Source organism: Callorhinchus milii, unplaced genomic scaffold, assembly GCF_018977255.1.
Source record: "Callorhinchus milii isolate IMCB2004 unplaced genomic scaffold, IMCB_Cmil_1.0 Scaffold5, whole genome shotgun sequence".
Classification (NCBI taxonomy): Eukaryota; Metazoa; Chordata; class Chondrichthyes; order Chimaeriformes; family Callorhinchidae; genus Callorhinchus; species Callorhinchus milii.
The window spans coordinates 8305686-8318539 of record NW_024704746.1 but is presented as its reverse complement, the minus strand read 5'-3'; the positions used below and the strand labels follow the sequence as shown (position 1 = coordinate 8318539).

Sequence of the window (12854 nt, the reverse complement as noted above, 5' to 3'; positions counted from 1 at the left end):
CTCATACCACCGCCCCCCAACCCCCACTCCACCCAGGTGGAGAGGGCAGAATATTCACTCTCAAAACAGAATTTCCACCCTAGGCAGCATACATACGTCCAGTTTGGATTCTCTTAAACATGGTGCTGAGTTTCCATGTGTTTTTTAATTTTAATATGAGATTAAGTGATTAAATCTGATATAATGGTCAGATTCTCCACTGCATACATTGTTTACTATTATGCCTCTTAACACTTATCCCTCATGATGTGTCAGCCTGTCTCAAGAGTCAGTAGGTTGTGGGTTCAAGCTGCACATCAGGCCTTTTGAACTCATAATAGAAGTTGACACTCCAGTGCAGTACTGGTGGGGGTGTTGCATTGTTCAGATGAGATGTTAAACACAGGTCCTGTCTACCTGTTGAGGTGGACATTAAAGATCCCATGGCGCTAATTGAAAAAGAGAAAGGAGTTTCTCCCTAACCAACATTCCCCCAAATATTGTAGGAACCCACTTGTTAGTCGATTGGTGGATTGCTTTCCAGGGTTTTAATAATCTCTCCCCACCCCCCCCAAGTTAATTCTTCCTTCACGGTTGTTTGTGGAACATTGATATACTGGAGTTGTAGATGATGAAACAAAGGAGCCAGGCAAGAAGTGCATCAGAGAATATTGAAGAAGTCGATCCAGGAAGTACCAAAGGCCTGAATAAGAACTTCAGTGGAATTTCATGAGATAGGGATGAATGCCAGCCAGCATTGTGGCAAGTTAAAGGAAAGCGGTCTTGGTCAGGGACCAAATTGTGGAATTTGTGGAACTGAGACTGGGTGGCAGAGCTAAACTACATATAAATAGGCAATAACCGCTCTGAATGTAAATGAAAATTAAACAGTGTGCAGTATTATACTTGCAGGGGAAATCTGGCTTTCAAAAAGAAAATCATATCAAATGTAGAATTGCACCTAGCAATACAAGCAGACTTCAGTACTTTAACGAATTAATGATCTATGATATTGGGTTTGTAAATAATCCTATTAAAACCTCTCTTTATCAGGTTGTATTCCAACAAACTCCTTTAATAAGTAAAAGGTGAAAACAGTGATCAAGGGCCCATATTTATCACAAAACTCCACATATTAGACCAACGAATGCTAGTTATATTTGGTATTACCCATTCTGTTCCTATGCACATTAGTGACAAAGTAATGTTGCTAGGATATAGCAATTGATGTACCTTTCAGATTGTAAACACCATTCCAATAATTAATTTTCAGCACCTTATCCAAGTTGGGTTCGTGCAAATTTATTACAATGTACGGTGATGTTCAATAAAATAATTGCTCTGGATGCAATAGTTTGTTATTTTGTAAAAAAAAATCCACCGGTTACTATTCTAACTTTCATTGCATTCCTGTCAGTTCGCTTCCCACTCAAATAACAGGTGGGAAGTTCCTGTTTTCGTGGAGTGGAGGAAAAATATTTGCCTTTCCTGCAACAATATTTGTTCCTCCAATTTTCTCCCCTCCTCTTTATCAGAGGAATTTTGATGACCTCACTTGAATGGATGACCTCACTCTGAGCCAAGACATGAGAGCTGGCAAGTGATATTATTATTATTATTTGACTATGGCAGGTCTCCAATCCGGTCCTCGCTCAATATCTATAGTGATAAGGTGCTATATCAAATGCAAGAATTATTATTACAAGGATTATTATTATTATTTAACCTCAACTGCTGTCCAGTTAAGATCATCAAACTCAATGCAGACTGGGATTCAAACCTGGAATCTTCTGGCCTGAATGATACAAACCTTCTAAACCAAAGTGGGGAGAACAAGCAATTAGTCACCAAGCTGATCCCCAACACCTTGTTAACTTGAGTCCCTTTTAATATACAATGAATATTTAATATACAATGAATACAACAGACATTGTATTACAATCTTACAGACATTGCCTGTAAATGCAGTGAATCAGAAAGCAGTGACGCAGTTTGCTGAGCATTGCGCAAAAGAGGACTACATATTGGGGCAGTTTTATCAGCTCCTGCAGCAACAGAACATCAAGGAAGTTAGTGACTGATAGAAAGAGAACAAATGTGTCACTGCCTTTGCGTAATTGGCACAGTTGTATATTTCACTGTTAATGTGGTTGAAGTGGATATTCTGGGCTACAGTCTGGAAAATACAAGACTAACTTTTTTATTATCAGAAGGAACCAGCTCTTGACTTGCGTCAAGACTATTGAAAGCAAATAGCCAACTATTAATTATTGTAGAAAGATATGAACAAGCTGAGATTTCAAGATCTAGACATTGAGGCGCGTGGGTTATGAGTCAAATTTAGCACGAAACCAGAAAGTATTGCAGTGGGTAATCAATAGCCAGAACGGGGTTACCAGGAAGAGAGATCGAAGCCAGGACACTGGACCTATTTAAGAAACAGCTTTATGCTGTAAAGAGAAAATCATAAGAAAATGAAGTAATAAAGATAATCCTTACATTTGATATTGCGCCTTTTCACATCGTTGAGACTTCTCATAGTGGTTCACAGGATATATTGTAAAGTGGATTGACTGTATTTTGTGGGTGAAATGCAGCAGCCAAACGGGCGCAGCAATGTCCCACAAAGTCATGGGGTGAATGACCAAATTTTTTTAAAACTAAATTACTACCTCCGGAAAGCAATCTGCTTATTGCTAGCTAAACAGTAATGAGTAAAGAAACTTGCCCAAGGTTTAGAGAGTTGATATCTTTAAGATACCCTCGAGCTGAAAGGGCTTTATTGTGAATTGAATTTAAAATAATTTCCATTGAGGTAATAGATTTCTGAGTAAATTTAAAATAACTTCTCATTAGGTATCTGCTTCTCCTCTGAGGGAGGAGTTTGTTAGAAAAACTGAGCTGGCTGAAATCTTGCCTGGTTGCAAACATATATAAGGCCAAAGAAACAGACTGCACATACAAAAATCACACGTCCACTTTTTGAAATCAAACCATTAAATTACAAAGTAATGAGCATTCATTTGAAATACACACATATCCTGTAAAACGCTTTAAGACATCTCAATGGCGTGATAAGGCACTATATCAAATGCAAGTATTATTTATTATTATTGAGAAGGATTCTCCTTTAACTTTTTTTTCTGGCCTAATCGAGAAATAAAATCCAATTCGTAGACAAGTTTGAACAACACTGGACTGACATAAAAACAACAGACTTCACCGCAAGCCTGCAAGATTTCAGCTCGTTTTTTTAAAAAAAACATTGGTAAATGCAGTAATGCTGTACCAGTAACATTGGGCAACAATATTGTCAGATTTCACACAAGACAATGAACTCTATAATTGCACAATTAAACACACAACTACAAAACTCTTCAATGTGCTAGGACACTTTTGATTCATTATTTCATCCAAGAAATCTTCTGTGTTGGATCCAAGCATTTAACCAGTGAGGAATCTGTTAGGATAGAATACATTGCATATCATCTGTTGGTACAATGGCAATTTCAGTCATTTCATTACCAGCTGGGGTGAGGGATAAGACCAAGCCTCAATGCTCCATCTGAAGTGTCATATTCCATACAGCTGCCACTCCTGATTTGATGATGTGAAAGCGTAGCTGGTGCTGACAAATATATAGAGAGCCGGAGCCGCCGAGATGAAATGGAAACGTATCAGGCCTATGAAAATTGACTCAAAGTACTTATCACTTGTCTGAATAATTCTATTAATGAGGAAGCTTTGACCATTATTAGTCACAAAACAGTTTAGTGACATAGACAACCTCACAAAAAAATACTGGCTGGTCATATATCTTAACTACTCATGTTAAGTCAGGAATGATACCAGACTAGAACTGCTTTAAAGATATGTGGTCTGACCCCACGCTTGATGTATTAAATCATTTTTGATGCATTTCACAGTAAGATGGTTCAAACCAAGGCAACTTCCAAAACAAATGCCTGCACACACAGTCTTAATTGGCCCAACAGGGATTACTAATGTGTTGCTGTGTTACACTGTACCATTGTTTAGCTTGAATGTTCTCTGTGGCTCAGCTGTGGTTCAGATGGCTGGAGTCTGTCCTTTTTCAACGTACACTCACACATGTTCTGTCTTTCAACTATTCGTATTTCTCACGCTGGGTAAATGTAAGAGCTTGACTTCATCCACGCGATTTTTATGGATCTGGAAGGCAGGAGTCACCCAGCGAGCACAGGAACATCTCTCCCCGTACCAATTGAAGGAACCCAATTTGGAGTTGCATTTTGGGCAAAGCAGCTGGAAAAGATTTTTTTTTTACAATTTTGACTATATTGTAAATCCACACATTGCACTGTACAAATGTCAGAAAATCATTTTAAAAAAGGTGTTAACTCTCCCACTTTTAAGAGAACCTTTTTTGGGAAGGGGGGTAAAATTTTACTGGGACCATTACGTTTGAAATAAAACTCAAGATCAACCAACCCAAGTGAAAAAAATCCTCACATCTCTCTTTAGTAACCACCCCACCCCTTACACACCCCGTAGCCCTGGCAACATGTTGCTAAGGCTGAAATTTACTGGAGTATTTAGTTTAAGGAGCAGATACAAATATGAGAAGATACATTATATACATATAATGCACACACACACAGCTTACACATGCGTGAGAGTGTCTTGGATACTAACACACAAGTATAAATATATATATCTCATGTTCTGAATTTGCAGCACATTGTGCCTTTAGGCTTCTGCTTTTGTCATGACAACTGAACTTGAACTAGAAAAAAGTCCCCTTTCTGAGGTTATTTTACCTGTCCGTCCAAAACCCCAAGTAGTGCAGGTTCCATCCACTGCACAGGCTCAATAAAATATGACGTACAGTTGGTGTGAATGCCTCCCGCGGTCTGTGCTGTCCTCTTGTGCGCAAAGGCTGTCGGTCCGTTCCCAGACTCGTGACTCAAAACACTCGAGCCACGAAATAAAGAGCGACTGAAATGAAAAAACGTTTCCTGGTTTCGCGAATCTCAAGAGTAACATTAGGAGACGATAATGGGCACAGAAGCAGGTGGAGCAGAGCAAGTTTCAGGGTTGGACTCTGTTATAAGTGCAGTGTTTTAGATAAACTCAGATCCTGTTGATATTGTAAAATCACTGCCACTCAGCGCTTCCCGTTTGGCAGGTCACTGATGATGTCACTTAACTACACTGCGCAGGTGATAAAAAAAAGCCAGCATCCAGTCTCATAAACATTTTGAGGGGTTGCAAGGAAACTTTCTGAGCCTGCATGCTGTACGCCAGTATGCCTTAAGCTTCCAGTACATCACAGATCCGCAGCGCACCCGTGCAACAAATGGATCCATGTTATACTGTATTTATAACAGTTATATCAAGAGGACATATGGGGTAATTCGAATAGGCTCCCTTAGGGAGATGGTGGAAGCAGAAAGTTGTGTTTCCTTCAAGAACAAATTAGATAGATTGTTAGAAAATATCTCGGGATACAATATATAGTTTGGGACACGACATGTCAAGCAACTGCCAGGATGGTGGAATGCTAACTGGATGGATCCTGGTTTTCTTTCACCGAACAAATTCTTATGTTCTTATCGGTGACCAAGCCTTGACCCCTTTCTCTCCAGAAGTCGCCTCCCACGCTCCCCGCCTTCAAAATACTCTTTTTTAAAAAATAACATTCAACACAGTTAAATTTCCCTCACTTTCCAGTTGTTATGGTTTCCTGTTTTTGTGAAGCACTTACAAGAGGTTCACGAAAGGGACTAAAAGGGTCAATCAGCAAAAGCAAAATCCTCCTACCTACACTTTCTGCATCTGTAGAGATCTTCGTTCGTTTTGCCTAGCCTTGTCGGGTCTAACGCAAATACTTCTCGAGGTAAATTCCTTAGCTCTGTGTAGAAAAACCAGCACAAGATTGTAACTAAATGCGGCAACCAGTAATCCTTAAAAAGTGTTGACTTCTTATGGAAACTATACAGTCAATTCACTTTACAATCTATTATGTTAAGCACTTTGAGATGGCTCAACGACGTGATATCAAATAAAAGGATTATTATTATTATTCACAGAAGTTAGACCTTCTCCTCCAGTAACCCCCCACCCCCCACACCATCCCACGAAATACAACGACGACGACAGGGATTTATATAGTGTCCTTCACGCCGGACGGCGTCTCAGAGCACTTTAACAGTTTAGGATCCCGTGACCGAGCCGGGGGAAGGGGAGGAAGGTGACAAAAGGCGCGGTCAATAAGGTCTTCAGCAGAGACCTGAAAATGGGAAGGGAGGGAGCGAGACGAAGGGAGTGAGGAAGGCAGTTCCAGAGCCTCGGGGCATAGTGGCTGAAGGCACGGCCGCCGAGGGTGGAGCGGAGGACTCGGGGGACGAGGAGGAGGCCAGACCCGAAGGAACGAAGGCAACGGCTACTGTGCTGAGGAGAGAGGAGGTCAGAGAGGTAGGGGCGCGCTGAGGAGTGCAGGGACTTGAATACGAGGGTGAGGATCTTGAAATCGATCCTCTCTGGGATAGGCAGCCAGTGCAGTCTGGCAAGGACTGGGGTGATCGGGGAGCGGAGTTTCATGCGGGTGAGAATGTGGGAGGCAGAGTTCTGAATGAGTTGGATTTTCTGGATGGTAGTGGATGGGAGACCGGCGAGGAGGGCGTTTGAATAGTTCAGCCGGGAGGTGACAAAGGCATGGACCAGAGTTTCAGCGGCTTTTTGGGGAAAGGTATTAGCGGAGACGGGCGATGTGTCGGAGGTGGAAGAAAGCGGTACTGGTGAGGGACCGGATATGGGGGAGGAAGGATAATTGGGGGTCGAACCTGACGCCGAGGTTGCATACGAGTTCAGAGAGTTTTAGGGGGAGTTCGGGTAGGTGGAGGTGAGAACCATGAGAGTTTAGACGTTGACGAGAGCCAAAGAGTATGGCTTCCGTCTTGTCAACGTTGAGCTGAAGGAAGTTTGCGCTCATCCAGCCCAAGATCTGACAGGCAGCTGACAGAACATCAGAGGACTGATGGGTGGGGGGGTCGCAAAGAGAACTGGAAAAGTAGAATTGGGTGTCATCTGCATACATGTGGAAGGTACCCCATGTCTGCGGATGACATCCCCAAGAGGGAGCATGTAGATCAGAAAGAGGAGGGGACCAGGTGAGAGCAGGAGGAAAAGCCGTTTATACAGATGTACTGCTGGTGGTTTGTGAGGTAGGACTTGAACCAGGTGAGTGCGGTCCCACTGAGATCGATGACGGAGGAAAGGCGGTGGAGGAGGATGGCGTGACCGACTGTGTCGAACTCGGCGGAGAGGTCCAGGAGGACAAGGAGGCAGAGGGAGCCCTGGTCACAGATAGAGAGGATGTCGTTTGTGACTTTCACAAGCGCAGTCTCTGTACTGTGGGGAGGGCGGAAACCGGACTGGAGGGGTTCGAAGAGGGAATGGGAGGAGAGGTGTGCGCAGAGTTGGTTTGCAGCAACGGGTTCTAGAATTTTTGAGAGGAAGGGCAGGTTAGAAATAGGGCGGTAATGGCTGGGGTTTGAGGGATCTAGGGAGGGTTTTTTCAGGAGGGGGTGATGACAGCAGTTTTGAGGGAGGCAGGGACTGATCCGGAGAAGAGGGACTGGTTGATAATGTCAGCCAGTAGTGCGCAGAGGAGGGGGAGCTGTGTGACTAGTAAGTTGGTGGGGAGGGGGTCGAGGCAGCAGGTGGTGGGTGAAAGGGAGAGATGGGGAGGAAAAGAGTGTAGAAAGGGGGTGGTGGTAGGAGCAGATGATGAGGAGGGAGACAGAGAGTGGTGGGTGGGTGACAAGGGGCAGGTGGATGAGGCTGCTTGGTGGATGTTCAGTATTTTAGTTGAAAAGAAGTCCATGACCTTGATACGAAGATTGAGGAGGCCTGAGGGGGGGCACGGAGGAGGTAGTGAAAAAAAAGATTTTGGGGTTGTGTTTAGCCTCCAAGATGATGTTGGAGTAGAAGGCCGTTTTTGCGCGTCAAAGAACGGCGGTAGCTGTGAGATGCTCGAGCCACAGTTGGCGGTGAATTGTCAGGCCAGTTTACCGCCATCTGCGCTCGAGCAGACGGGTTTGGGTTTTTTGGCGGCGGAGATGGCTGTTGTACCAGGGGATCGGGTGGGTTTGCAATTGGTCCTGGATTTTAGGGGGACGAGGGGAGTTTAAAGTGGAGGAGAGGCGATCATGGAGCAGCTGGACGGCTGCTTCAGGATCTCCGCGGATGGAAGACCAGACGGATAGGTTGTTTGAAGATGAGGACCTTTGTGAGGGTCACAGGGGATAGCCTTTTCCAAGGGCGGTAGAGGATGGTTGAGGGCTTGGTGGATGAGAGAGGGATGTAAGAGGAGAAAGAGATGAAAAAGTGGTCCAAGATGGCCTTGTCCACTATGCTGAGGTCGGAAATGTCAAGGCCATGGATGATGATGAGATCAAGTGCATGACCACAGTTGTGGGTCGGTGAGTTTATATGGAGGGTAAGGTTTAGGGAGGAGAGGAGGGCAATGAAGATACAAAGAACTTTGACATATTTTAAGGACAGAGGAAACAAAAATAGTCACTGGACCTGAATCCAATTGTATATGAAGCCCTTCGGGATGGATTGACATTATAGGTACTGCTCCAAAAGTAAGGATTATTATTAGTAATAATAAAATTAAATTTCAGAGTGGTCCAACCAGCAGACATTTCACAAAGAGGGCATCGGCTCTCAGTAGCCAAAGGTTGGACTATCCTGAAATAAATTATCAGCATTCATTTAGTAGCAGTAATACATGGCTACCTGGGTACTTCTCAGTGACCTTCTGCAGTCGATACTGTTTGTAAATGGCACTAGTTATATCGACCTCACAGCCCATTGCTTCATACAATTTCAGCTGATTCACAAACTCCTCATTTATCCTGCAACACATAAAAAACGCAGACTTCACTTTTAATGCACTTTTAACAACAACATAACATGGAGACAGAATCAGCACAGAAACACGTTACTCACTTGATGTCTGGTTTAACGGCCTGGAGTTTAATATACGCTTCTTCAAAGGGCACCTGATCAGTTTTCATAATAAATGCCGTAACCACAGCTGCACTTCGACTGACTCCTGCATGACTGAGAAGGCATTGGAGACAAAAGATTCCAAAAGTCAGAGCCCACAAAATAGGGATCATTTTTTCCCTTGCTCGGGTCCCTGGCCAATACAATCACAGCCGGGGGTCCGACACATGTGCTTAAAGAGTATCCAAATTGAACTGAGAATTCCCTGCATCCCACCAATACATCTAAATTGGATTGAAATATGCACTCTCTCCCTGGAAGGACCCATCTTGCTTATCCAATTGTGGAAAGTATTAGGCACAGGTTTGCAAGAGCCAAGGCTTGGGAACCAAAGAGTGTGTGTTGGGAGTAGAGCTGGAGACTAACCAGGGGAAGGTGGAGTAAGGAAACTTGCCTAAGGTATTATCCCACTCGGGAATCGGGGCAAAACCGTAGGCAGGTTTCCTTACTCCACACACCTGTGTTTACATAGCAGTAAGTAGGAACCCAGTCATTAGTCAATTGACAGATCGCTTTCCAGAGATAATAATGCCTCCCCCAAAAATAACAATAATAATGCAGTCACTCAATGTTTGGGGGACACTGCGGTGCGCAATTGGCTGCCGAGTTTCACCCGCAAAATACAGTCAATTCACTTTGCAGTACATTCTACGAAGGGTTTTGAGACGTCTCAACAACATAAGGCTAGCGCTATAGATTATTATCATCATCATCGTCCCACTACCTTACCCCCTCTCTAACCTGTTGTTAAATACCACCTCTCCCTTGACGGGAGTCCAACCCCATCACTGTGAAGCGCTCTGAGATATTATGTGTGTGAAGGGTACTGTATAAATGCAGCTGCTGTATGTATGTATGTATGTCTGTGTGTGTGTATGTATGTGTGCGTATGTATGTGTGTGTGTGTATGTGTGTGTGTGTGTGTGTGTATGTGTGTGTATGTGTGTGTGTATGTATGTGTGTGTATGTGTGTGTGTGTATGTATGTGTATGTATGCGTGTGTGTGTATGTATGTGTGTGTGTGTATGTGTGTGTGTATGTGTGTGTGTATGTGTGTGTGTATGTGTGTATGTGTGTGTGTGTGTGTATGTGTGTGTATGTATGTGTGTGTGTATGTATGTGTGTGTGTGTGTATGTATGCGTGTGTGTGTATGTATGTGCGTGTATGTATGTGTGTGTGTGTATGCACACATGTACATACAGTACTTGGGACTGTGTATTTCAATGACAAGTGCAGCGGCGCCAGTGCACGAGGATGATCTGCTGTTGTTGTTGTTGTTGTTGTTAAATTCCAGCTTTGAAATCTCGAGCATCTGCAGCGTCCGAACAAATGGGTTCATCCCCATCGCCGGCGGCGTTCAGCCGCAAGACCTGACCTGTGGACCTGACCCCCACCCCCCGGCGCGGCCGCTGCGTGCGAGCTCCAGGCCAGGCTTACCAGTGCACCAGCACGGCCTCGCTCGCCTTCGCCTCCTGCACGAAGCGCACGCACCGGTCCAGGCGGCTCAGCAGGTCGGCGCCGGCCTCGTCCGGGGCCTCCACGAACTCGGTGCGAGCGACGCCCGGGAGCGGCGGCGGCGGCCGCGAGTCCACCGACAGCACGTGCGAGACGCCCGCCTCCCACAGCGCCCGCGGCTCGCTCACGGCGTCCAGGCCCCCGATGTACAGGCCGCTCCGCACCAGAATCATATCCCCCCCCCGAACCCGAACCCGCCTCAGCGAGAGCGGCCCCGGGACGCAGACGGACAGCGAGGCCGAGGCCGAGGCCCGACGCGCGCAGGGACGTGGTGACGCCACTCGCCAACACGTGACTCTTGCCTTAAAAGGGGCGTGGGCACGTGACCAACAGCCCGGGGGGCCGGGTGGGGGGGGGGGGGGGGCAAGAGCACGTGGTCAACACTGGGGTGGGCGGAGGCCAAGAGCACGTGGTCAACAGCAAGGTGGGGGGCAAGAGCTCATCGTCAACAGTGGGGGGGGGGGGGGGCAAGAGCACGTGGTCAACAGTGGGGGGGGGGGGCCAAGAGCACGTGGTCAACAGTGGGGTGGGGGCAAGAGCTCATCGTCAACAGTGGGGGGGGGGGCCAAGAGCACGTGGTCAACAGTGGGGGTCAAGAGCACATGGTCAACAATGGGGGGGGGGGGTGGGCAAGAGCACGTGGTCAACAGCAGGGGGGGGTCAAGAGCACGTGGTCAACAGTGGGGGGGGGGGCCAAGAGCACATGGTGAGCACATGGTCAGCAGTGGGGGGGGTCAAGAGCACGTGGTCAACAGTGGGGGGGTGGGATGGGCAAGAGCACGTGATCAACAGCAGGGGGGGGGGTCAAGAGCACGTAGTCAACAGTGGGGGGCCAAGAGCACATGGTCATCAGTGGGGGGTTGGGGCATGGGCACGTGATCAACAGTGGTGGGCCAAGAGCACGTGACCAACAGTGTGGGGGGTGGGGGGAGACATGAGCACGTCAACAGTGTGGGGGGGGGGGGGGGGGGAAGAGACATGGGCACGTGACCAACAGTGGGGCAATAGTTTATGTATTCCTGCCTTTATTTCCCATTCCATTTTCTTCCCGTCTCTCCTCGCGCTGCCTCAAACAACCTTGTGAGATGCAGCGCAGAGAGCGACAGGAAGGTGTTGCTGCTAATGGCGCATAACCCCCCATCCCGGTTTTCAATGGTAGGGGACTCATGACAGTGTCAAGGTAGCGGCCGCGTGATCAGGCTAATAATCACGAGTTTTGGGGCCAATGATTGGTCGACTGCCCTGATCAAATTGGGTTGATCGGCTACTTTTGTGGGAAAAGAGAGACAGACTACAACAAAGCACAAATGGATTTGACTATTTTATTTTAACAGTGTAATTTTATTGAACAAAATGTTTCTTTGGTACGTGAATATCTGTACTGCAAAACGTATGAATGCTTGTGTTTTGAAGCATATACAGGCTCTCTAAACATAGCCAGAAACTTCCCCTCCCCCCTCCCCCATAGAAACAGTATCAGGTTGTAGCGGAAAGAAAGAACTTAGCAATATACAGAGGAAAAAGTTAAACGAAGAACCACCCTGGGCTTCACTCTGCATCCACTTCCATCCGGTGGTGATGCTTACATTGGAACATAGGAATTACAAGACAAAAAAAGATTATGGAGGGCTTTGAAGGTGAGGACCAGGATCTTGAACTATATCCTCTGTGTGATGGAAAGCCAATGGAGTTGGGCAAGAATGGGGGTGATAGGGTCGCGGAGCGTAGTGCGGGAGAGGACACGGGCTGCAGAGTTCTAGATAATCTGCAGCCTGTGGAGGGAGCTGTTGGGGAGGCTGACAAGCAGTGAGTTTGCATAGTCAAGCCTCGATGTACTGAAGGCATGTATGAGGGTTTCGGCAGTCTGCGGTATGAGACAGTGTCAGAGCCGGGCGACGTTGCTGAGGTGGGGGAAAGCAGAGCGGGTCATGGCGCAAATGTGGGATAGAAAGTTGAGGGTCAAACAAGACCCCAAGGGTCTGGACTGGCTTAGCAAGGTGGACTGATAGCAATTAATCATGTGTGGGTTAGTGAACCAACACAGTGGAAAGCTTTGGGAACCTTAGATCTAAAGTTCCCTAGTTCCTCCAAGCATGCTACACATGTCATGTAGGTTCTTTAATACCAAGCTAATGCAATTTCAGTCACTTCACACATGTGAAGCGCTTTGAGATGGCCACTGCACAGTCAAATGTCCTAAATCAAATAATGTTATTACTACAATTAACAGCAAGGGAAGGGGAGAACTGTTGTTGTATTTTCAGCCTGGACCTGGACGTCGGGAGGACGTCCCAAGGCA

At 46.2% G+C, this 12854-nt stretch overlaps 1 protein-coding gene across 1 annotated transcript; it reads right to left on the bottom strand.

The window, feature by feature from the left end:
* Window positions 1-1033: 1033 nt before the first annotated feature.
* dusp12 (dual specificity phosphatase 12) lies at window positions 1034-10776 on the bottom strand. The gene is made up of 6 exons (XM_042335728.1): window positions 10478-10776; window positions 8980-9093; window positions 8767-8885; window positions 5782-5872; window positions 4779-4956; window positions 1034-4263 (listed from the first exon to the last, which is right to left on the bottom strand). The coding sequence occupies exons 1-6, from the start codon at window positions 10726-10728 to the stop codon at window positions 4102-4104; spliced, it is 915 nt and encodes a 304-aa protein (XP_042191662.1). The 5' UTR covers window positions 10729-10776; the 3' UTR covers window positions 1034-4101.
* Between the last annotated feature and the right edge of the window lie 2078 nt (window positions 10777-12854).

Bases quoted from the DNA above. Each gene is read 5' to 3' on its own strand.
- dusp12 (XM_042335728.1), bottom strand. From the start codon at position 10,728: ATGATTCTGGTGCGGAGCGGCCTGTACATCGGGGGCCTGGACGCCGTG. The intron at 5,873-8,766 runs GTAGCCATGTAT...TTTTCTACACAG, and splicing joins GGTCACTGAGAAGTACCCAG to AGCTAAGGAATTTACCTCGA. The intron at 4,264-4,778 runs GTAAAATAACCT...AATCTTTTCCAG, and splicing joins TTGGGGTTTTGGACGGACAG to CTGCTTTGCCCAAAATGCAA.